The sequence below is a fragment of the Thunnus maccoyii genome, chromosome 12 (assembly GCF_910596095.1).
Source record: "Thunnus maccoyii chromosome 12, fThuMac1.1, whole genome shotgun sequence".
NCBI classification, from domain to species: Eukaryota; Metazoa; Chordata; class Actinopteri; order Scombriformes; family Scombridae; genus Thunnus; species Thunnus maccoyii.
Genome location: NC_056544.1, coordinates 32,263,447 through 32,287,957, shown reverse-complemented (window position 1 = coordinate 32,287,957; position 24,511 = coordinate 32,263,447). Strand labels below are relative to the sequence as shown.

General features: G+C 39.5%; 1 protein-coding gene and 2 gene segments (V, D, J or C); all 3 read left to right on the top strand.

The window, feature by feature from the left end:
* Positions 1–2,894: 2,894 nt before the first annotated feature.
* On the top strand, positions 2,895–10,261 carry LOC121908851. Its single transcript, XM_042429146.1, has 4 exons — positions 2,895–3,132; positions 3,362–3,642; positions 9,847–10,144; positions 10,242–10,261. The coding sequence occupies exons 1-4, from the start codon at positions 2,982–2,984 to the stop codon at positions 10,259–10,261; spliced, it is 750 nt and encodes a 249-aa protein (XP_042285080.1). The 5' UTR covers positions 2,895–2,981.
* LOC121909140 lies at positions 10,148–11,026 on the top strand (the record flags this gene model as incomplete). The annotated part of the segment is given in 2 exon segments: positions 10,148–10,434; positions 10,725–11,026. Coding segments are annotated over 2 exon segments (345 nt in total), but the record flags the coding sequence as incomplete, so codon positions are not given.
* A 2,559-nt stretch (positions 11,027–13,585) lies between these two features.
* LOC121908850 lies at positions 13,586–16,818 on the top strand. The segment is given in 3 exon segments: positions 13,586–13,624; positions 15,408–15,483; positions 16,335–16,818. Coding segments are annotated over 3 exon segments (435 nt in total).
* The last annotated feature ends 7,693 nt before the right edge of the window (positions 16,819–24,511 follow it).

The window sequence follows — 24,511 nt, the reverse complement described above, 5'->3', positions numbered from 1 at the left end:
GAGAACAGAAAACTGTCACACTGCTGAATGTAGTAAAATCCTGAATTTCCTGTAATAAACTCCTGACAGTATTAAACTCCTGTATCTTCAGTCTGAACTCTACTGATGGTCAAAGTGTAGTCAGTCTCATATCCGCTTCTACTAAAATGGTCTGAAACTCCAGACCAATGATTTGTAGCCTGATAAATCAGGAGTTTGGGTCATTCTCCATCTTTTTGAAGGTACCAGTTGAGGTAGGCACCAACACTTGAACTGGTTTTACATGTGATAGAGACTTGTGAAACAAAAGCAGTGAACACTCCTGGTATTTAATTTAATATTATTTTCATTTAATTTAGCTTTAAAATTAAAGGAGGAAATTATTACTTCTAATTTTAAATGGTTTCTGAGTGTGTTTACTATTTCAGAGGTTAAAAGCTATATAGCCTTCATACTCTATACCAACTTATATTAGAGTGTGGTATTGTACTGTGTTAAAGGGTTAGTACACTCAATTGTTTGTTACACTGTGGTCTTACAATAAGGTTTATTCAAGAGGTATAGGATTTCCAAAGTGACCCAAGCAAAAAACATTAAATTAATCAGAGATAATATAACAAAGGAAATTAGGATAAAGAACTCAGGGCCCCATCTACATAATATAGAGGGTAGACGGGCTACACTCATATTAGAGTAGGTATAATAACAGGGAAATAGTCCTCCTTGTTGGCCGCACAAGAAAGGTCAATTAGAATTATGATTGTTATTAATATTAATTATGATTTTGCAAGAGTATAAGGTCTTTTAAGGTTAAGTGACTGACATGCAAGCACAAGACAACAGAAACAAGTTCACTTTAGTTACATTCACATTTATTACTAATAATAGTACTAAACACTACAACATTTTACAGACAAGACACAAGAGGGAAAGAGAAACTGGTACACAAGGCTATGGCTAGTGAATGATTGAAATGCATGATGCAGAGTTATCTATTGTGTAGTTGGTATGAGAGACCTGATAAACAGATGAGATGACTGTTACCTGAGAAGCAGTGAGTCAAATCAATGGTACAACAACTGAGTTCTGAATTGCCAATTGAAATGAGAAATCATGAAAGCACCAGGGTTTAAGCAAGTTGGTGAAGGTTTTGTATGAATACTTGCTTGCTCTCTGGGGTGGCTTCTTATGGAGAATCGAGTCTGATGTGCTGGGGTGAGGAGCTGGAGTCTGGATCTTGTAATGATGAGTAAATTGGCCGGTCTGAACTTGAAAGCTCCTGGTTTATGTTCTCATGCTCTCCTAGGCTTGACCCTCAACTCATGACTCTAGATTCTGAGGTTTAACCTCCTGTTGTTCTGAGTCACATCTTCAGACTAGCAAACTTCAAGCTTCACACTGGCATGACAGAAAGCAAGAATACAAAATCAAAAGTAAGAAGAAACCAGTAGCCAGCCTGGACAACCAGCCTGGAAAAACCAGCCAGCAACCAGCAAAAAGCAGCGGCCTCAACAAAACAGCCTAGAGTCTCAGATAAGACACTGTTTTAAAGTTTTGGTCTGCCCGCCTAGAATGTGCATCCTGGTCAGTCCCAGGGGTTGCAGAGTTCTGGGGGGGCACAGTCAGTCCCCTCCTGTTCATGGACAGGCAGGTTCAACTCCTGAATATGGTTACTCCATTAATCAAAGTATTTACAATTTAGCAATTGCATGATTCTTAATTTTGCATTTTTGATAGTAGCTTTAGTGTGTGTGTGTGTGTGTGTTCTGGTAAATGTCTGTGAGTGTCTGTATGTCACTGGAGCATGACATATTGTGGAGCATGTCTTGTGCCTTATGCTGGTTTGCCCAGTGATCAGTTCTTGGGTTGGTCATTCGAGTCCTGGAAAATCTGAAAATCAAAATCCACAGTGGGATTAAAGTTGGTGCCAGCTCGTCTCTGTGTGTGACTGGCTGTTAGAGGTGAGTTATGATAACCAATGGTGGGGGTCTTTTATCCAGATGGTACCATCAGTTCACACTGGGGTGTGAATTGGTCTCTCCATCTTGCTGGTTCTTGTAGCTTGAAGGATCAAAGATGGTTTGGGTCAGTGGTCTGGTTTGGTGACCATGCAGGAGATGGGGGTTCATTATCCGATCCTTTCTGTTTGCAGGAGGTGGTTTAGATGATCTGGTCAGTGAGGAGTTTGGTATTATCGGCCAGCATTGCTGGGGGGTTGAAGACAGAGTTGGTCTGTTGCTTGAGGATTGTGCTGTCTGCCTTCAAAACATGCAGGGACTTTACCCTTCATCTTTAAGACTATGTTGACGTCTTCACATGTCCTGTTAGTCTGATTAGCAGTCTGACAACCAAAGAAATTCAGTGTATGATCGTGTATGACACAGAAAAGCTTCAGATCCTCACATTTAAGAAGCTGCAACCATCAAATATTTGGTACTTCTGTTGAAAAAATGGCTGAAATTATTATTTGATTATGAAAATACATGCTGATTAATTTCCTGTTGATTGACTGGTTGATTGATGGCTGCAGATCTATTCCAAACACTGAGGGAGTGTTTGCTTTGTGCTGGTCCAGCACTGCTTTTTCCACACAGTCCTCCTGAACAACAGAACATCTCCTGCTGCTTCCATGACACAGAAATATAACAAACATAATCAGTAACAAGTTTTAGTTCAGGCAAGCTGTTCTTTTTCATGCACACAGAAAGACATTTTCTGACATTTTAAATAGTTGGAGCGAGTGTTTGGCCTGAGATAACTGTCAGGAGCTCCAAGTAAATATGATGAGTTTGTCAGGAGGCTGATGGATCTCAGTGTTCAACTCAAACTTAACAGAACTGAAAGCCGTGTTAAATTGTGATGAAGTTCATGATGTCATTGACGGTTCAACAACCTATAGAGGTGATTTCCTGGCCCCGCCCACTGAGGTTCAACTCAACCAATGAGATTCTTTCTGTCTGCAGAGCAGAAATGTTTGAGGAAGTAAAATCCCAATCAGCTTGATGCTGAGGAGAAGGGCTGTGCAGCAGAGAGGCTGTTTAGTTTCTTCATTCTACTGCAGTGGAAGAACATTGATCATCTACTGTCTGTTTGGTTTCAACAACTCCAAAGACATGTTGCTTTACCTCTTTATGCTGTTATCTCACTTTATAGGTGAGTGTTAGAACAGAGATGAAAGTCTCATTTTACCTGATGTATTAACCAGATATCTGTTTTTCATAGCTGGATGATTTTGTGGAAGTAAATTCACAAACAGAAAGAACATGTTGGGTTTTTAATGTATTTTAAAATGATCAAAGATGACAGTAAAAGTCAAGAACCTCTGTTGAGTCTCTTTTAAAATCTCTTGCAGACTAACTGACATGAATGACTCATTTTGCAGCCATGGGTTCCATGAACAGCATAAAGCCAGAAAATACTGAAGAACGTGTTGCAGAGGGAGGAAACATCAACCTGACCTGTAAATATGAGGGTTCTATCTACAATATCCAGTGGTACCGACAATACCAGAGATCCAGACCAGAGTTCCTGCTCTACATCACTGAGGGGGGATCGATTTATCCAACTGTTTCTGATTTCTCAGCTCACATTAACAAAACAGAGAAACGTGTTGATCTGCAGATCTCCTCTGCTGCAGTGTCTGACTCTGCTGTGTACTACTGTGCTGTGAGGCCCACAGTGACAGGAAACACCAAAACTCTGTACAAAAACCTTTGGAGCAAAGACAACAGAATACTCCACAACATCCACTAGAGGGAGTCACACACTGTTAAACTTCAGTGGTTTCTTATCAAACAGTCTAGATTCTTTTCCCTCATGAGACACAGTTGTGATGAAGAGTTTTACAAATGAATGTCATTTGACATATGAGTCTCCTCCTACTGACTGCAGAGGTGGCTGCATGGCAGAGAGCTGTTTGATTCCAGCTGTGAACATCAGACCAAACACAACTCACAAAACCACTCAACACTTATTCAAACTCAACATTCACTTACAGCACATTTCACTTGTGTAACCATGGAAACACTGGCTGTCATTTCACTGTTTTCAGCTCTTGTAGGTACGTATGTTTTTGTCATTGTGTGATATTTTCCAAATGATGGATATTTGACTCTGGAACAGAACTTTAATACAACATGTTTCCTTCACTAGGTAACACCTTGGAAGATGATTTCTATAGAAATCAGTCAAATGAACAGTTGATCAGTTTGTGTCCACAGAGTAACACTGTACAGTTGACATTTTCCACTGTCTTCTCCTCTCAGCCTCATGAACAATGTTAGTCTAATGGCTTCATTTTCTCTACTTTTTCCAGGACTAATAGCTGGAGACACAATCTCTCCTGTGCGAGATGAAGTCAGTGGAAGAGAAGGAGAATCTGTCACACTCACATGTACCTATCAGACAAGCTATGCAGGGAGTGTTTGGCTTTACTGGTACAAACATCATTCTGACCTTCAGGCACCTCAGTTTATACTCAGGAAAGGAGGAAAGGGGAGCATAGCTGAATATATTCCTGATAAACGATATAAATCCCAAACATCAGCTACATCAACTGAGCTGACCATACAGAGTCTAACCCTGGCAGACACAGCTCTCTACTACTGTGCTCTGCAGCCCACAGTGATAGAAAGTGTAGAAGAGGCTGTACAAAAACCTGAACACAGATATCTGACTACTCTTCAAAGAGGAGGGAAGTGGTATTCAAACCACAGCTTCATATCAGATGGATTCTGCTAATTCCTGTTTTATCAGAGTCACTGTGGTTACAGCTGCTAATGAAACACTGTGGGAGGATTCACATGAGCAGCAAATCCACATCAATGACAAACCAGCTGGATGATGCTTCAAACACAAGACACCATCAAACATAAAGTGACATAAAACTGTGTGTTGAACAAAAACCTGAAGTTACTCGTCGGGTTAAAAAGTGAATGTAATGAAAATATGAGAATGTTTGTTTCATACTGTCAGTTTTTATCATGAGCTGTTTAGGTTCTGCTGTAAAATCATAATTTGACATTTAGGTCAATCTTTAAAATGTTCAATATTATATTTCAGTATCATATTAGCTATGAGCTAATCAGTATGATGTGATATGAAAAGCACATTGAACACATTATTAGTCAGAGCTGTGAGAGCAGGGAGGAGGAGATTAAGGGAGGAGCAAACTGTCACTGAGGTACAAAAACCTTTTTTAGTGTCAAAATTAAAAATATCCACCTGAAACTGACCTATTCAAGAAATATAACATGCAGTTCACTTTATCCACCAGTCTGTGCTCCCCCTCTTCTACACTCTCTAGTTTTAAACTACCAACTGTTGCTGAAATATCTAGCCACATTCAAAAATCCAAATCTTCTGCCTGCCAACTAGATCTTCCTCCTACTCACTTGGTAAGAGCCTGTCTACCCCACATGTCCTCTCTAATAACCGACATCGTACATTCCTCCCTTATTTCTGGTCTTGTTCCTTCATCTGTCAACACAATTTGAATAATTTCAATATCAAATTTACCATTTCTCTCTTAAATGCTCAAAAGAACAGTTGCAGCTCAGATTCAGGTTCACTTGTCAGACAATAACCTGTATGAACATTTTTTAGTCTGGTTTCCGTCCCTCCCACAGTACAGAGACAGACTTGGTCAGAATCACCAATGACCTGTTGATAGCAGCAGTCTCTGGCCTCTCAACCATACTTGTCCTCCTGGATTTGAGTGCAGCCTTTGACACCATGTCACATACCATCCTCCTTGACAGATTAGCTTCCACTGGAATCACTGGTATCCCACTTTCCTGGTTTCATTCATATCTCTGGTTGCCCTCATTTTGTCCAACTTGAAAATCTAAAATCCCAGTCCTTCCCTGTTATTAGCGGTGTTCCTCAGGGCTCTGTCTAGGGCCTCCTTCGTTTTATCATTTATCTCTTACCACTTGGCCATATTCTCAGAAAATTTGGAATACAGTTCCGCTGCTATGCGGATGACACCCAGCTCTACCTGTCTACCAAACCTACTTCCACTCTTGCATCCTCTTCCTCTTCCGCTTGCCTGCTGGAAATCAAATCCTGGCTTTCACATAATTTCCTCAAACTTAACAGTGATAAAACAGAGATTCTCCTCGTGGGTACAAAATCTACTTTATCCAAACTCACCAGTTTTTCACTGACTATTGATTATTCCACAGTCACCCCTTCCCCCCAGGTTAAGAGTCTGGGCGTCATCCTTGACAGCACATTATCCTTTGAGCCACACATCAATAATATCACCCTGTCTGCTGACTTCCACTTACACAATATCTCTCATCTCTGTCTGTCTCTTACATCCAACAGTACCGCCATTCTCACTCATGCTCTGATTACATCCTGTATTGATTACTTCAACTCTATCCTTTCTGGTCTTCCTCACAAGTTCCTCCATAAACTTCAACTTGTTCAAGAGTCGGCTGCCCGTATCATTACCAGAACCTCTTCCAAAGAACATTTCACCTCTGTTCTCCAGCAACTATACTGGCTTCCTGTTAAACACCATATTGACTTTAAGATTCTGCTTCTCACCTTCAAGGCCCTTCATAAGTTAGCACCTCTGTATCTCTCTGACCTCCTTCACACCTTCACACCCTCCTGTACTCTCAGATCATCCTCTGCCATTCTCCTCACTACACCTCCTGCCTGCTTGACAACCATGGGGTCCAGAGCCTTCAGCTGTGCTGCCCCTCACCTCTGGACCTCTGTCTCCCAGACATACACAACACTGATTCTCTCTGAACCTTCAAATCCCGTCTTAAAACGCAGCTTTTCAAAGTGGCTCATTCCCTCTGATTGCTTTATTCAAATCAACTTTGCATTGATGATGATTTTATACTTCTATTTACTGTTTTAACCCTATTTTATATGATGCTGCTTTTATGGATTTATTGATGTTGTTTTCACTGCTGTGTGTTTCATTTTAGTTTGTGTTTGTAAGGTTTTTTTGTGGCAGTGACAGAAAACATCAAAACTCTGTACAAAAACCTTTGGAGCAAAGACAACAGAATACTCCACAACATCCACTAGAGGGAGTCACACACTGTTAAACTTCAGTGGTTTCTTATCAAACAGTCTAGATTCTTTTCCCTCATGAGACACAGTTGTGATGAAGAGTTTTACAAATGAATGTCATTTGACATATGAGTCTCCTCCTACTGACTGCAGAGGTGGCTGCATGGCAGAGAGCCGTTTGATTCCAGCTGTGAACATCAGACCAAACACAACTCACAAAACCACTCAACACTTATTCAAACTCAACATTCACTTACAGCATTTCACTTGTGTAACCATGGAAACACTGGCTGTCATTTTACTGTTTTCAGCTCTTGTAGGTACGTATGTTTTTGTCATTGTGTGATATTTTCCAAATGATGGATATTTGACTCTGGAACAGAACTTTAATACAACATGTTTCCTTCACTAGGTAACACCTTGGAAGATGATTTCTATTGAAATCAGTCAAATGAACAGTTGATCAGTTTGTGTCCACAGAGTAACACTGTACAGTTGACATTTTCCACTGTCTTCTCCTCTCAGCCTCATGAACAATATTAGTCTAATGGCTTCATTTTCTCTACTTTTTCCAGGACTAATAGCTGGAGACACAATCTCTCCTGTACGAGATGAAGTCAGTGGAAGAGAAGGAGAATCTGTCACACTCACATGTACCTATGAGACGAGTTATGGAGATGCTTACCTTTACTGGTACAAACATCATTCTGATCTTCAGGCACCTCAGTTTATACAACGTAAATACCAAACATTAGCTACATCAACTGAGCTGACCATACCGAGTCTAACCCTGGCAGACACAGCTCTCTACTACTGTGCTTTGAGGCCCACAGTGATAGAAAGTGTAGAAGAGGCTGTACAAAAACCTGAACACAGATATCTGACTACTCTTCAAAGAGGAGGGAAGTGGTATTCAAACCACAGCTTCATATTAGATGGATTCTGCTAATTCCTGTTTTATCAGAGTCACTGTGGTTACAGCTGCTAATGAAACACTGTGGGAGGATTCACATGAGCAGCAAATCCACATCAATGACAAACCAGCTGGATGATGCTTCAAACACAAGACACCATTTCAGAGACAAAAAATATTAAATGAAAAAAACAAATAATAATAAACTTTATTTATATAGCAAAAATTAGTTTAATTGGTTCACTAGTTTCTAAACAAGGAATTACATTTTACCCATGTCAGTTTAGGTCAGGTTGCATGAAATTTCAGGCCACTGTCAGGAGATTTGTTTTGAATGTCTGACTGCGTCAGTAGAATCTACGTATCCACCTATCTGTGTTGTCCAGGAAACCCTCCTCCGACCTCGGTGACCATGGCGATGCTGATTTACCCTCCATCAGAGAGGTTTCTGCTTTCCCCAAAACATCACAGACAGCTGGAGTCTCAAGGAGAGGAGAATATGTCCCATTCCTGCTTAAGAATTACAGTGTGACCTCAAGGCCCAGGCTTGACCCAATGCAACCCAATTAATAACCCCTGAAGAAGGAAAATTCCATAACACACGCTTTACATGAACGGCTGTTTGAGCAAAACTCCACAAAACTACATTGTAAAATTCTCTGATGACGCCACCATTCTGGGCTTATTACACAGTGATGAAGACACATCACTTTACCACTATGATATCAAACAGTTTGTGGATTAATGTGACGCTCACCATCTTATCTTGAATATAAATAAAACAGAGGAGATGATATTCGATCCAAAGTCAATTGGTGACCATAGTCCAACTATCACTCACAACACACCCAACAAACAGGTTTCTTCATACAAATATCTCGTTGTTCACACTGACAGCTCGCTCACATGGCATGTACATGTTGAAAATCTGCTCCAGGCCACAACAGAGGATGTACTTTGTGAGAAGGCTTAGACTCTAAACAGCAAACTAATGTTTTTATTTTTACCAAATGATTTTAGAAAGTTTGGTAACCTGTCAGCACTTTTTAAGTCTAAGCTTGCACATCTTATCCAAACAGACATGAAGATTATAGGTCAAAAAGAACAAAACCATCTTCAGTCTTTGTGTGAAAAATCTGTGCTCAGAGAGGCACAGAAAATTCTGAATGATCCAACACACATCCTGAACTCTGAATTTGAAGTGTTGCCTTTCAGGATCCTGCAATGCAGACTGAACCGGTACAAGAACTCATTCATTCCATCCTCCATCAAGATATTAAATAGCTACAAGTAGTGGAGTTTATTCATCATGCATAAAATATTAAATGGCTATAGTCAAAGAAAACTAATATCTTTTTTCCTCTGAGTGATTTATAATTGAATCAAAAAGGCTTCCTTGTAATTACTGAGTAATTAGTACAACTTACACAAGTCTCTCCTGACTGAACTGTTACTGAGGACGAAGTGATGATGTGAAAAAAAACTGAAATTATTTTAATGTAAAATCACTTTTTGTATCCAACATGAGTGAAACATGATTTATATGATGGTGACTGCAGCATCAGAGTTTCCAGAGTTGAAGGTAGAGGAAGAGTAACTGAGAGAAGTGAAAATACAGATCTAAGAGGAGACGGAGAGATTCAGGGAGGAGCTAAGCTGTTACTGAACTATAGAAGAGAGACGAACTTCCATATTCAGCAGAGTTCAATACACAAACCACAAACATTACCTTCATTCAACATGCTGGCATTGGACTATTATGTATTTTCTTTACTGTTTCTAGTCATTCTGACAGGTATGAAAGTTTCTGCATGAAAAAAATTCAATTCCACTTTTGTCTGAATGTGATTCCTTGATCGTGACTTTAACATGTTATAACAGAGTTATCTCTTCCTTTAGGTGTCAGCTGTCAAGAACTCACTCCAGTCAACAATGAAGAGAACAGTTTAGAAGGCAGCACTGTTACTCTGTCCTACAAATACTCAAAACCTGCAACTGGTTCTAATCAATTCTTCTGGTATCGACAATATCCGGGAAAACAACCAGAATTCCTCATCTCTCACTCAGGAACAGGAAGTCTGATATCAGATCCAGTACCTAGACTGTCTTTTAATGTGAATGAAGATAAAACCCAAATGGATCTGCAGATCTCCTCTGCTGCAGTGACAGACTCTGCTCTGTACTACTGTGCTGTGAGGCCCACAGTGACAGCAAACCCACAGTCTCTGTACAAAAACACAAGCTGACACACTGACAAGCTGCTGGAAGCCTTTTTTCCACACTGTTGTACTGAACTTTTTACCTCCACTAGAGGGCCACATTATCAAGTAGGCGGTGCACTACTTCTGCACTGTGTTCAACCATTCTGTCAATAATAACTGCTGCTGTGAAGAGAACAATTCTCAGACTGAATGTTGAACATCAGATAGTTTCTCCTGTTGATTTAAACCTTGTTGTAGAGATGGAACATTGGCTGTGGATTATTCTTGCTGCTCTTTTCTTTGGTAAGACAGAAAGCAGAATGTGTTTCCTTTCTCAACAGTTTTTAACACACAACTGAGCTAAAAGTGCTTTTAATGTCCATCATAAAGGAAACAAGTTATTTCTGCCTCCATTTATAACTTTTTTAGAGAATGAGGTGTAGTTCAGTCTGACAGACAGCAGTCAGTAGAAACAGACTATTCTAGATGTCTCAGTGTCTGCTAGGTAACTCTTTAAAGCTGCTGATTGTTCTCCTTTAATCAATCATCTTTATTGATTCATCTCTTCCTCTGCATGTTCTGTTCTTCCCCAGAGTGTAAAGGACAAGACAGCGTGACCCAGCCAACAGGAGATGTCATTGCTGCTGAAGGAGACACAGTTACACTTGCTTGTACATTTGAGACCAGTTACCCAAGTCGCACTTTGTTCTGGTACAAACAGGATGGAAACAACAGCCCCAAGTTCATCCTGAGCCGAGTTAACCTGAACGAAGGGAACACACCAAATGAGTTTAAAAAAAGATTTTCATCTACACTGGATTCAACCTCAAAATCAGTTCCTCTGCAGATCTCCTCTGCTGCAGTGTCTGACTCTGCTGTGTACTACTGTGCTCTGCAGCCCACAGTGACAGGAAACACCAAAACTCTGTACAAAAACCTTTGGAGCAAAGACAACAGAATACTCCACAACATCCACTAGAGGGAGTCACACACTGTTAAACTTTAAGGATATCAAACAACAAATGCTTGAGAAACATCCACTAAAGGTGAGGCACATAAGTTACCATGGAGATTCATTCTGTGCAGCTAGCCTGCTTCAGACCAGGCTAACGGCCAGGCTTGATTAATCCTGGCTCTATCTGACCAGTCAGCTGTCACTCCGATCGGTAATAAGTGTGTTTTACAGTTATTCCATGTTCTTCTGTATATATTTTTCTTCATTTTTATTATCCTGCTTTAAAATACCACAGATACATTGCCATTCAGTGAAGTAGATCCACTGTTATTTTAATTGTAACCATTATCATTTTTATAATTATTCATGTGATAGTCATCACTGTTAGGCCTACTGTTCATATTGCTGTCAGAGGTTTGATGAATACGTATATTATTGCACATCTTGAGATGATTAGAAATGCTGATGAGGCCTATCCCTTACTAATAAAGGACAGTGTATGTCACTCTTCCCTGTGTACATATATTTTATTTGGAATTGGTAGCACACAGTTTGTTGTTAGGTTTCATAATTGTATAATCTTCCCAAATTATAGTCTCACTTCAGTGGACCGATAACTATATAGTGTACTGTACATTCATGAAACTGGGAGGACACCACAAAGTGTTTTGACCTTTTTATTTTGCAGTCATCACTTGTCAGCTTGGAGCTTGGGAGAGAGAACAACAATGATTAATACACTGTGTTACAGTCATGCTTACAGTGTGCATTGAAATCACTTCCCTTTCTAGTTTCAGGATTTCTGGGTCCAGTTTCCTCAGTGTCTTTCGTTTGATCTCCATATCAAGGTCCATATCCTGCAGTTTTTTCTTGTAGACTTTTATCTTCACATCTGCCAGCTCTATTTGTCTCTCTAGGTGTTTGGTGTATAGACATCTGAGAGTTTGTGAATTCTGTAAAACACCTGTCAATTAGCACAGCAGGAATTGTGCATAATGTGGATTTCCTTTAGGCAATACTCACTACGTTTCCATGCTGGCTATCTGGCTGTAAAACATCTGGGTCCTGTTACAAATGTGATATTTTTTTTATGGAGCACCACAACACTGACTTCTTATCCATTATGGACTAAAGTATTTCCACAAGATTGACATGATACCTCAAGCCCTCTGGAGTCCAGTGACACAGACTCCTCGTCATCTGCTGCAGAAGTGCCCCCCCCCGTCATATCCAATAGAACTTGTATTGACAGGATGTGCCAAACCTACACCTTTAATGAATAATACTCACCAGATTATCGTCTAGTGGCTCCAGAAGAGAGAGTGTGTTACCAGATGCTGCAAGGCAAGCCAAAGTAAGACGGTCCACATAACACCATGGGCCAACACCCCCCTAAAATCAGTACAGACAATAAAATGTGAGCAGGCACGTTCTAAGTAATTTATACACCTCATTTGTACATTATCATCAGCAATCAAGGCACTAACCAGCCTGCAAAATGTTCTTTCATTTAAGTTTTACTTGTTGCCAAATCCTCTTCTGTCCAGTCATGTTTGTTCTGTATGAACATTGATAGAGAGATATAGAGATATAGAGACACAGATTTGCACATATGGTTGTAGTACATATTCTTGCATTGTGGTTTGTAATTAGTCTTCATGGTACATTTCCTGAGTAACATTAACTTCCACTGATCACTTTTAAGGCAAAGTGTACAACTGTTAATTTGTGAAAATGACAACTTGTTGAATTGTAATTATGACGGTTTCAGTGGAGTAGTGGTTAATAAGTGTATATTATTGGACTACTTACGCATTCAGTCGGTCTGCTATTGTCTACCAGGCTTTTTCTCTCTGTTTAATTACAGCGGCCATATTGCCTTTTTACTTATAATATGTTTCACCTCCTCATAAGTTTCCATGACAAGCTGTTGCTCATTTGGGGAGAAGTATGAGTCACACGTCTTCTCCATTTCTGCATCAGTAAATCTGTGATCGACCTTGTGGTCTGTTCAAGAAACTTATCGGAATTACTTACACCTGGCTTGACATAGTCGCACCTCCTCATCCTGGCTTGGCAAATGTGCAACGGATTAAGCCTGGATGCACTGATTAGACCAGGTCAAGCCTCACTTTTTCAGTTATCCTGGATTTCTGAATTCTGCTTTTGTGCAATAGCCCTCTGGTTCACACAACCTGAAGGTTTGGTCCAGAAATTTTTAATTTTAATATAATGAAACTAAAGTTTTACACTCTTGCTAACGGGTGATTTTTGAAATGATCAAGATGTAAACTATTAGTTTGGTTTTTATCTTTAGTACTGAAACCTGTCTGTTGTCATGGTTCAGCAGTGATGCCTGTCTGTTGCCATGGTTACTGAGCTCAAAGAGGGAAGTGAAACACTGAAGAGCAGAAATGTGATCAGTCTCTCTCCCTGCAGTGGGTGGAGTCGCCCCCACCCTGACTTGTTGCCTAAACCCAACTACACACGGGACTCAGGATGCAAACCCGGGTCTCTGCTGCCAGAGTCCTGCATGTTGTACGCCTGCCATCCACTCCATCCTCCTCCTTCTGACTTCACAGCCATATATACCATACCATCATAAGGATGACACAGTTTAATACTAATGTATGTCAATGTTTAGTTGAGTTTTTTTTCCTTCTCAAACACACTGCTGGTCGGCTCTTTCATGTGATATCTTTCCATGCAGATAGGTCTGTGAAAATGACTCCCGCTTCCTTTGTTGGGCTGACAAATCTCAGAGCTGTGTGTCTCAAAACCTGCACAAATAACATATTTGATATCAAGGAAACAGCTTAACCACCTTGATTTTTTTCCTGCCCAAATACCTGACATGTTTCTGTTCCTTAATGATCTTGTTACAACATGTGAGCTGTTGTTACATATGTAATAACCACAGTATATCACCTGTTTTGATGGTTTTGGTTAAAGGTCATCAGCCATACTGAGCCATGGCTCACCAACAGTAGCAGACTGGTATATTCTCTCTTTTCAAAGAGGAAACACTGAGCTCATAATTAATGACAAACATGGGATCATTGTTGAGTTGATGCTAAGAAGCTGTGATGGTAAACTTCACTGATTTCAGAGGAATCTCCTTATAAATAAAACTGTTTGTGTGAGTCCTTTATTTCATTGTTTGAATATAGTTTTAGTTTTGACACACTTAATAAAGTGTGTGTGTGTGCGTGTGTGTGTGTGTGTGTGTGTGTGTGTGTGTGTGTTCAGTGAACTGTATCAGTCAGTTTCTGTTCAGTCTGACTGAGGGAGGTTTTTGTACGACGGTTTTTCACTGTGTGAGCACATACTGACTGTTGATAGAGTGGAGACTCTGACAGTAATAAACTGCTGCATCTTCAGCCTGAACTCCACTGATGGTCAGAGTGAAGTCAGAGTTTGATCCACTGCCTGTAAAACGACGTGGAATCCCTGATACTCGATTATTAGCATCATAAATGAGCAGTTTAGGAGTTTCTCCATCTCTCTGTTGGTACCAGGCTAAAGCGTGGTAGCGAGCCCTGCCCCAACTATAAACATCCTGACTGGTCCTACAGCTGATGGTTGCGGAGCCTCCCAGAGCAGATGTCGCTGCTGCAGGCTGAGTCACTGTGATCTGGCCTCTGGACTCTGAGGATACAGAGACAAAAACATAAAGCAGCGTCATGGTTTTGATGGTTTTGTGGGCTTCATTTCAGAGGGACGGATGTTCATAGAGGAGAGGAGTTTGATTCTCTGGACTTTACCTGTGAAGCAGCAGCAGAGGAGAGTCCAGATGAGGACGGAGATCAAAGTCATGTTGTTGATGAGGAGGATTTCTGTGGCTTCTGTTGTGATGAAGGACAGCTGTCAGTCATCCAGTGTTCAACTCTCAGGACTATAAACTCTCCCAGAGCACTGGAGCATGGTGCCGCTGATGCAAAGTGGCTCTCTATGGAAATGCTCTGACTGACTCCAACAGGGACTTGGATTACTCTGATGATGCTGTTTCATCAATGGATCAATCAACTTATCACAGTATTGATTAGGATGTGTCAGTGTTTATTTTTATGTGGTTTGGACTTCATGTGTATTGACGACTGTTTTTTTTTTTTAGAATGTATTTTGTTATATTCAAATGTATTACCACAAAAAGATAATATAACTTGAGTTTTAAAATCATTATATACGAAATAAAATCACATATTCATAAATTGGCGGCTCTGTGTTGTTGTAAGTTTTCGAGTTATTTCAGTAATTTTACTTCATTTTGGTGAGTTTGTTTGTGTCAAAGTCAGAGAGCCGTGTCTCTCTACACTGAGAGGTTTTTGTACGGCGGCTCAATGAGTTTGTATCACTGTGGTTCACATTCGGTGGAGGAACCAGACTGGATGTTGGAAGTAAGTTTCTGCTAAAATATTAAATACTGTATCATCAGTTAAGTTTATAATTTCTACGTCTGAACATTTGTAGTAGATATAAGTTTCCACTGTGCTGATCTAAAACACTTTAAAGTCTCAGTTTTATTGTTTGTTCCTCTTGTGTTTCCTTAAAGTTGAACTCAAAGCAGCTTTACTGAACTTTTTTTGAAATGTTCAAGTTAATTTGTTAAATGTGAACAGCTTGAACTGCAGGACAGAGTAAAAAACAACAATCCTACTTTAAAAATGATTTTAATTTCAGCCTTTAATTCTCTGTTTTAATATAATAATTTAAATTCAAAGAAGATAAACAATGTGAAATGCTGTGAATCTCTGATCATTTAAAATGTCTCCAGTTGTCTTTTAACCTCAGTCTGAAATCATTTTGACAAATTTTTGAGGGTTTTTCATTTTTTGAATGTCTCAACATTTTCCGTATATTACGGTGGTCTGTTAGTTTTGACTGATGAATCTGATTAACTGTTGATCTTTTGATAGTTATGAAAGTAAATATGTTGTTATTAATTCAAACTAAATCATAGATGTCTGAATTATATATTCAAACTTTATGTCCTTATTTATATATAGTGTATAGTGTAAAATAAAATACATTAAACAGACATATAAACGACTTAAGGGAGTTTCTGTCAGATGTTTTTTCTGCTCCACCAGTCACTCACTGACACACTGTTTCACTTCCCTCTGAGAAACCTCTCATGCATATCAGCACAGAAAGAGTCCTCATATGGCTCCACCCTCTCACAGTAAAGGTGTCCAAGTGTCTGGTGTTGGATTGACAGCTGTCCTCTAATCTGATTGGTGTCTCCTAGGTGATGTCCGTCCCACCCTGACGGTGCTGCCCCCCTCCAGCGAGGAGCTGCAGCAGGGGAAGGCCACGCTCATATGTCTGGCCAACAAGGGCTTCCCCTCAGACTGGAGTCTGGCCTGGATGGTGGATGGCAGCAGCAGCGGGGAGGAGAGCAGGAGCCCCGGGATGCTGCAGAAGGACGGCCGCTACAGCTGGAGCAGCACCCTGAGGCTCCCTGCAGACCAGTGGAGGAAGGTGGGCTCTGTGACCTGTGAGGCCACCCAGGGCTCCCAGACTCCAGTCTCAGAGACACTGAGGAGAGACCAGTGTTCCCAGTCCTGACCTGACTCACTGGGACTCTGCTACTGGTTTTACTCTGCTACTGCTCTCACTCTGATCTCTAATCAGAACAGTGTAACCTTGTGTAACTTCAAACTGTAACAACTGCATTATTGTAGTACTGATGACTTAGATGCTTGAAACAATAAACATTTTCTCTCTTGAAATCAAATATTTTTCTGTGGATGTTTGACACCAACAATACATGCAGGATTATAACTCTTTCTTGATCTTAATCTTGGGATTATATAAAGTATTGTTACATATCTATGAAGTCTTTGAGTCTCAACTGACAGTGTGTCTGTTTAGCAGTGGTATCATAAATCATTATGTAAAACATGGTGTTAATGGAAGGATGAAAGGATCCCATAATTTTAAAATCCTTTCAAAATGTAGTTTACATTAATAGAGTTTTGAGGATTAGAAACAAAGTGCAGAGTATTGTCAGCAAAAGGTGATATCACCTGGTTCTTCTTTTACACCAAAGGTTTCCATGTCAGTATGTTTGTTGCATGTTTCTTTAAGAATACCAAAAGAACACCTCTGATGTGTTTTTATTGCTGCATTAAAGTTCTTATTGAATTGTCCCTGGTTTTGAGATGTTAAAATGTGCAATAATATGTTTTAATGTCTGAAAGGGTATTATCTTATTCAAAGAGAAAATTAAAATTTGTATTTGTAATGTTTTAAACAGATATAGGACTTTGTTTGCTCATATTTTAGTTTTCTAAACTGGTTTGATCATTTCATGGAAAATCATCCAGGTATCCTTTGACCTTGATGTAATTTATTATTATTTCAGTTTCATAAAGGGTAAATGTGCATTAAGCTGATATCCTGAATCCTGTCAATAAATTGACAAAAGTCTAAAGAATAAAAAATGAAGATCTGACATAGAATGCAGGACATAATCATAACAAATATGTAAAAATAACAAAACATGAGTGTGATCTCTAAAGTTACACTATGTACATATACAGTAGGTACAATCATTGTACAAATGTAGTGCATACGGCCTGCCTCCCCATGTTCCCCCCACACTAGACCTCTGACCTTTTCATGTGTGTCTGAAAGAAAAAAGGGAAAAAAAACTGCTAATAACACAAAAATGACTATCTAAGATAATTTTGTTTCCATTAGAGTTCTTCTTAAAAGCCCTCCTTAATTTCAGCTCCTGCCATGAAACCAAGAGATACCAACATTGTTTCCCTCTGAGATCTGATTATTATTATTACACCAGAAGGAATATAGGATTTTGTGAAATATAATAAAATGTCATCGGCATATAGATAGATTTTTCAATGGTGTGACTGAAACAACATCTGAAATTTTGTGATGTTTCTAATGTAATGATGACAAAATGTAGAGAGTGGTGCAGAAAGAGGAAGTCCACTGCTGTTTTAATCTTAAAGCTGAATCTGGTTCACTGACAGTTTGGCCCAGAGGATAAATAATAAGGATAATAAGAGGATAATAATCTTCACTGATTACTTTTGTAGACACATAACGGACCTTATTTTAAGTGCAGTGTGGTAGATCCTGGATGTACGGACTGTGCGGGCGTCTCCAGGCACTCCTGTTATTCAGGTTCATGAATGTGCCGGAGCACAAAGTGCAAAAGGGCTGGATGAAGGTAAATATAGAAGGGAGGATGGGCTGATTATTTGTCAAGTCAATTATTATCAAACAGTCTAGATTTCTTGTAGTGGTGATGAAAACAACAGAAATAGAAGCAATACAGATAAATAGATCATATCAACATTCTATAGAAAATATGACATCATAATTTCTCTTCATGAACCGGTTGACATCACAGACTCAGAGTTTGATTGGTTTATTCTTATTATAAAACAAGTTTCTCTGTAGTTCTCTTGGATTTCTTGTGGTGAACCACAGGGTTCAATCCTGGGTCCTCTTATTTTCAGTTTACATGTTACTGTTGGATCAAAGAGTTAAGTGTTAGTGTTCCAGATCTTCCTACAATCCAGTGATTCTTAAACTGAGATCCTTTAATTTGCCCCTAAAATTCTGCCAAACAGGTGAAATCTGCTGACACTGTCTGTTGACGTTAAGCTTACTGCTCATAGTCTGGGTATAATATTTGATGCTGTGTTTTCCTTTAATCATCAGCTGGCTTAAATCGTACAGTGAAGAGGTAATGTTGTCTCCACTTTTGAAGCAAACCATTAGGTTCTTCTTGTGATTGTAAAGCCTGAGAAGGTGATCAGCTACCTTTCTGCAACTCCAGTTATAAATGTAACCAGTCTGTTAACGAGGAGGAAGAGTGACTGAGAGAAGTGAAAATACAGATCTAAGAGGAGACGGAGAGATTCAGGGAGGAGCTAAGCTGTTACTGAACTATAGAAGAGAGACGAACTTCCATATTCAGCAGAGTTCAATACACAAACCACAAACATTACCTTCATTCAACATGCTGGCATTACAATACTCTTTATTGTCTTTACCATTTCTGGCCATTCTTGCAGGTATGTTAGATTCTATATTTTATAAAAGTTTAATGCTGATAGTATCTGAATGTGATTCATTTACTGAAACAACATGTTATAACAGAGTTATCTCTTCCTTTAGGTGTCAGCTGTGAAGAACTCACTCCAGTCAACAATGAAGAGAACAGTTTAGAAGGCAGCACTGTTACTCTGTCCTACACATACTACAAAGCTGCTGCAGCTGATGATTATTTCTTCTGGTATCGACAATATCCAGGAAAACCACCAGAGTTCCTCATCTATCATTTAGGAACTGGAAAGATATTAAATGCTCTAATTTCTGGACTGGAGATTACAGTGAAAGACAAACAAATCCATCTGCAGATCTCCTCTGCTGCAGTGACAGACTCTGCTCTGTACTACTGTGCTGTGAGGCCCACAGTGACAGCAAACCCACAGTCTCTGTACAAAAACACAAGCTGACACACTGACAAGCTGCTGGAAGCCTTTTTTCCACACTGTTGTACTGAACTTTTTACCTCCACTAGAGGGCCACATTATCAAGTAGGCGGTGCACTACTTCTGCACTGTGTTCAACCATTCTGTCAATATTAACTGCTGCTGTGAAGAGAACAATTCTCAGACTGAATGTTGAACATCAGATAGTTTCTCCTGTTGATTTAAACCTTGTTGTAGAGATGGAACATTGGCTGTGGATTATTCTTGCTGCTCTTTTCTTTGGTAAGACAGAAAGCAGAATGTGTTTCCTTTCTCAACAGTTTTAACACAGAACTGAGCTATAAGTGCTTTTAATGTCCTTCATAGAAGGAACATTTATAACTTTAAAAAAAAAGATGTGGTTCAGTCTGACAGACAGCAGTCAGTAAAAAAACAGACTATTCTAGATGTCTCAGTGTCTGCTAGGTAACTCTTTAAAGCTGCTGATTGTTCTCCTTTAATCAATCATCTTTATTGATTCATCTCTTCCTCTGCATGTTCTGTTCTTCCCCAGAGTGTAAAGGACAAGACAGCGTGACCCAGCCAATAGGAGATGTCATTGCTGCTGAAGGACACACAGTTACACTTGGCTGTCAATATAAGAGCAGTGGAACTCCCTATTTGTTCTGGTACAAACAAGAAGTAAATGATTCCCCAAAGTATATTTTGCTACGTTACTCTGGTGGAGGAGATAATGCTGCAGAGTTCCAGAAAGACAGATTTGATGCTACATTGAACAAAACATCAGTTCCTCTGAAGATCCAGAAGCTGCAGCTGTCTGACTCTGCTGTGTACTACTGTGCTCTGCGGCCCACAGTGACAGGAAACACCAAAACTCTGTACAAAAACCTTTGGAGCAAAGACAACAGAATACTCCACAACATCCACTAGAGGGAGTCACACACTGTTAAACTTCAGTGGTTTCTTATCAAACAGTCTAGATTCTTTTCCCTCATGAGACACAGTTGTGATGAAGAGTTTTACAAATGAATGTCATTTGACATATGAGTCTCCTCCTACTGACTGCAGAGGTGGCTGCATGGCAGAGAGCTGTTTGATTCCAGCTGTGAACATCAGACCAAACACAACTCACAAAACCACTCAACACTTATTCAAACTCAACATTCACTTACAGCACATTTCACTTGTGTAACCATGGAAACACTGGCTGTCATTTCACTGTTTTCAGCTCTTGTAGGTACGTATGTTTTTGTCATTGTGTGATATTTTCCAAATGATGGATATTTGACTCTGGAACAGAACTTTAATACAACATGTTTCCTTCACTAGGTAACACCTTGGAAGATGATTTCTATAGAAATCAGTCAAATGAACAGTTGATCAGTTTGTGTCCACAGAGTAACACTGTACAGTTGACATTTTCCACTGTCTTCTCCTCTCAGCCTCATGAACAATGTTAGTCTAATGGCTTCATTTTCTCTACTTTTTCCAGGACTAATAGCTGGAGACACAATCTCTCCTGAACAAGATGAAGTCAGTGGAAGAGAAGGAGAATCTGTCACACTCACATGTACCTATAAGTCAAGTTATAAAAATATTTACCTTTACTGGTACAAACATCATTCTGACCTTCAGGCACCTCAATTTATACTCAAGAAAGGAGCAAAGGGATTGAGTGATCAGTATAGTCCTGATAATCGATATGATTCCCAAACATCAGCTACAACAACTGAGCTGACCATACAGAGTCTAACCCTGGCAGACACAGCTCTCTACTACTGTGCTCTAGACACACAGTGATAGAAAGTGTAGAAGAGGCTGTACAAAAACCTGAACACAAATATCTGACTACTCTTCAAAGAGGAGGGAAGTGGTATTCAAACCACAGCTTCATATCAGATGGATTCTGCTAATTCCTGTTTTATCAGAGTCACTGTGGTTACAGCTGCTAATGAAACACTGTGGGAGGATTCACATGAGCAGCAAATCCACATCAATGACAAACCAGCTGGATGATGCTTCAAACACAAGACACCATCAAACATAATAAATGGACACAGAAAACACTGAAAAACAAACTTTCATTAAAAATTCAATGTATCATATTAGAATGACATCATATGTAACTGATTCATGGAAATTAATGTTTTGTCTATTAAACAGATTTAAATGATGTATATAAATGACACTTTAGAGGAGTTTTCCATTCAACACCATGAAACCAAATCACACAGCAGAAGTTCAGCAATGAAACAACAATTTCTGTTAAATAATGTTTGATGAGGGGGACTTGATGGGATTTCTATCCTCCTCTTAAAAACCAGTGCCGAAGAACTCACTCCAGCTTGGCGTCCACTCTTTCAGTGCTTAATAGACTCCCACACTGTCCCTGCACTGTGGAAAAAACTCTTATCACTCCAGTCCCAAAGAAGTCTTGTCCAGTTGAGAACAATGATTATAGGCCTGTAGCATTAACCTCAATAGTGATGAAATGCTTTGAAATATATATTGTGTCTTTACTGAATAATGAGGTGAACCCAGAGTTAAAATCCTTGCAGGTTTTATAAACAAGGAAGGAGCACTGATGATGTCATCAGCAGTATCACCCACTTAGACTTAGACATTTGGTGCACGTTTACTTTTTATTGATTTTAGCTCAGCTTTTAACACTTTGCAGCCTTATTTATTATTACATAAACTGAAACAGTTGAATGTCAATCCTTTTATTATTAAATGGTATTTTTCTTTTTTAACTGACAGAGTTCAGTATGTAAAGATAAATGAGGCAATATCTGACCCTGAACACATCAGCACAGGTGTCCCACAAGGATGTGTGAGCTCCCCACTTCCCTTCACGCTGTTGTGGATATTTTGAGCGATGGTCAGCACCTCAGTGGAGAAAAGTGGACACGAGCCTTTGATGTCTTAAAGCTGAAAAAGTTTATTGACATACTTGATCAAGGAGAACTGAAATAGCGAACATCGAAGTCATCTGCAACTCGGATGCTGTCTCTTTCCGTTCTGCCCTCTGAAAGTCTGAGTCTTAGTCTTTAACCCAAGCAGATCAGCCTACAATATGAAAAATTAGTCTCATTGGTTCACTAGTTTCTAAACAAGGAATTACATTTTACCCATGTCAGTTTAGGTCAGGTTTCATGAAATTTCAGGCCACTGTCAGGAGATTTGTTTTGAATGTCTGACTGCGTCAATAGAATCTACGTATCCACCTATCTGTGTTGTCTAGGAAACCCTCCTCCGACCTCGGTGACCATGGCGATGCTGATTTACCCTCCATCAGAGAAGTTTCTGCTTTCCCCAAAACATCACAGACAGCTGGAGTCTCAAGGAGAGGAGAATATGTCCCATTCCTGCTTAAGAATTACAGTGTGACCTCAAGGCCCAGGCTTGACCCAATGCAACCCAATTAATAACCCCTGAAGAAGGAAAATTCCATAACACACGCTTTACATGAACGGCTGTGTGAGCAAAACTCCACAAAACTACATTGTAAAATTCTCTGATGACGCCACCATTCTGGGCTTATTACACAGTGATGAAGACACATCACTTTACCACTATGATATCAAACAGTTTGTGGATTAATGTGACGCTCACCATCTTATCTTGAATATAAATAAAACGGAGGAGATGATATTCGATCCAAAGTCAATTGGTGACCATAGTCCAACTATCATTCACAACACACCCAACAAACAGGTTTCCTCATACAAATATCTCGTTGTTCACACTGACAGCTCGCTCACATGGCATGTACATGTTGAAAATCTGCTCCAGGCTACAACAGAGGATGTACTTTGTGAGAAGGCTTAAACTCTAAACAGCAAACTAATGTTTTTATTTTTACCAAATGATTTTAGAAAGTTTGGTAACCTGTCAGCACTTTTTAAGTTTAAGCTTGCACATCTTATCCAAACAGACATGAAGATTATAGGTCAAAAAGAACAAAACCATCTTCAGTCTTTATGTGAAAAATCTGTGCTCAGAGAGGCACAGAAAATTCTGAATGATCCAACACACATCCTGAACTCTGAATTTGAAGTGTTGCCTTTCAGGATCCTGCAATGCAGACTGAACCGGTACAAGAACTCATTCATTCCATCCTCCATCAAGATATTAAATAGCTACAAGTAGTGGAGTTTATTCATCATGCATAAGATATTAAATGGCTATAGTCAAAGAAAACTAATATCTTTTTTCCTCTGAGTGATTTATAATTGAATCAAAAAGGCTTCCTTGTAATTACTGAGTAATTAGTACAACTTACACAAGTCGCTCCTGACTGAACTGTTACTGAGGACGAAGTGATGATGTGAAAAAAAAAACTGAAATTATTTTAATGTAAAATCACTTTTTGTATCCACATGAGTGAAACATGATTTATATGATGGTGACTGCAGCATCAGAGTTTCCAGAGTTGAAGGTAGAGGAAGAGTAACTGAGAGAAGTGAAAATACAGATCTAAGAGGAGACGGAGAGATTCAGGGAGGAGCTAAGCTATTACTGAACTATAGAAGAGAGACGAACTTCCATATTCAGCAGAGTTCAATACACAAACCACAAACATTACCTTCATTCAACATGCTGGCATTACAATACTCTTTATTGTCTTTACCATTTCTGGCCATTCTTGCAGGTATGTTAGATTCTGTATTTTATAAAAGTTTAATGCTAATAGTATCTGAATGTGATTCATTTACTGAAACAACATGTTATAACAGAGTTATCTCTTCCTTTAGGTGTCAGCTGTCAAGAACTCACTCCAGTCAACAATGAAGAGAACAGTTTAGAAGGCAGCACTGTTACTCTGTCCTATAAATACTCAAAACCTGCAACTGGCTCTGATCGATTCTTCTGGTATCGGCAATATCCAGGAAAACCACCAGAATTCCTCATCTCTCACACAGGAATTGGAAGTCCAATATCAGATCCAGTA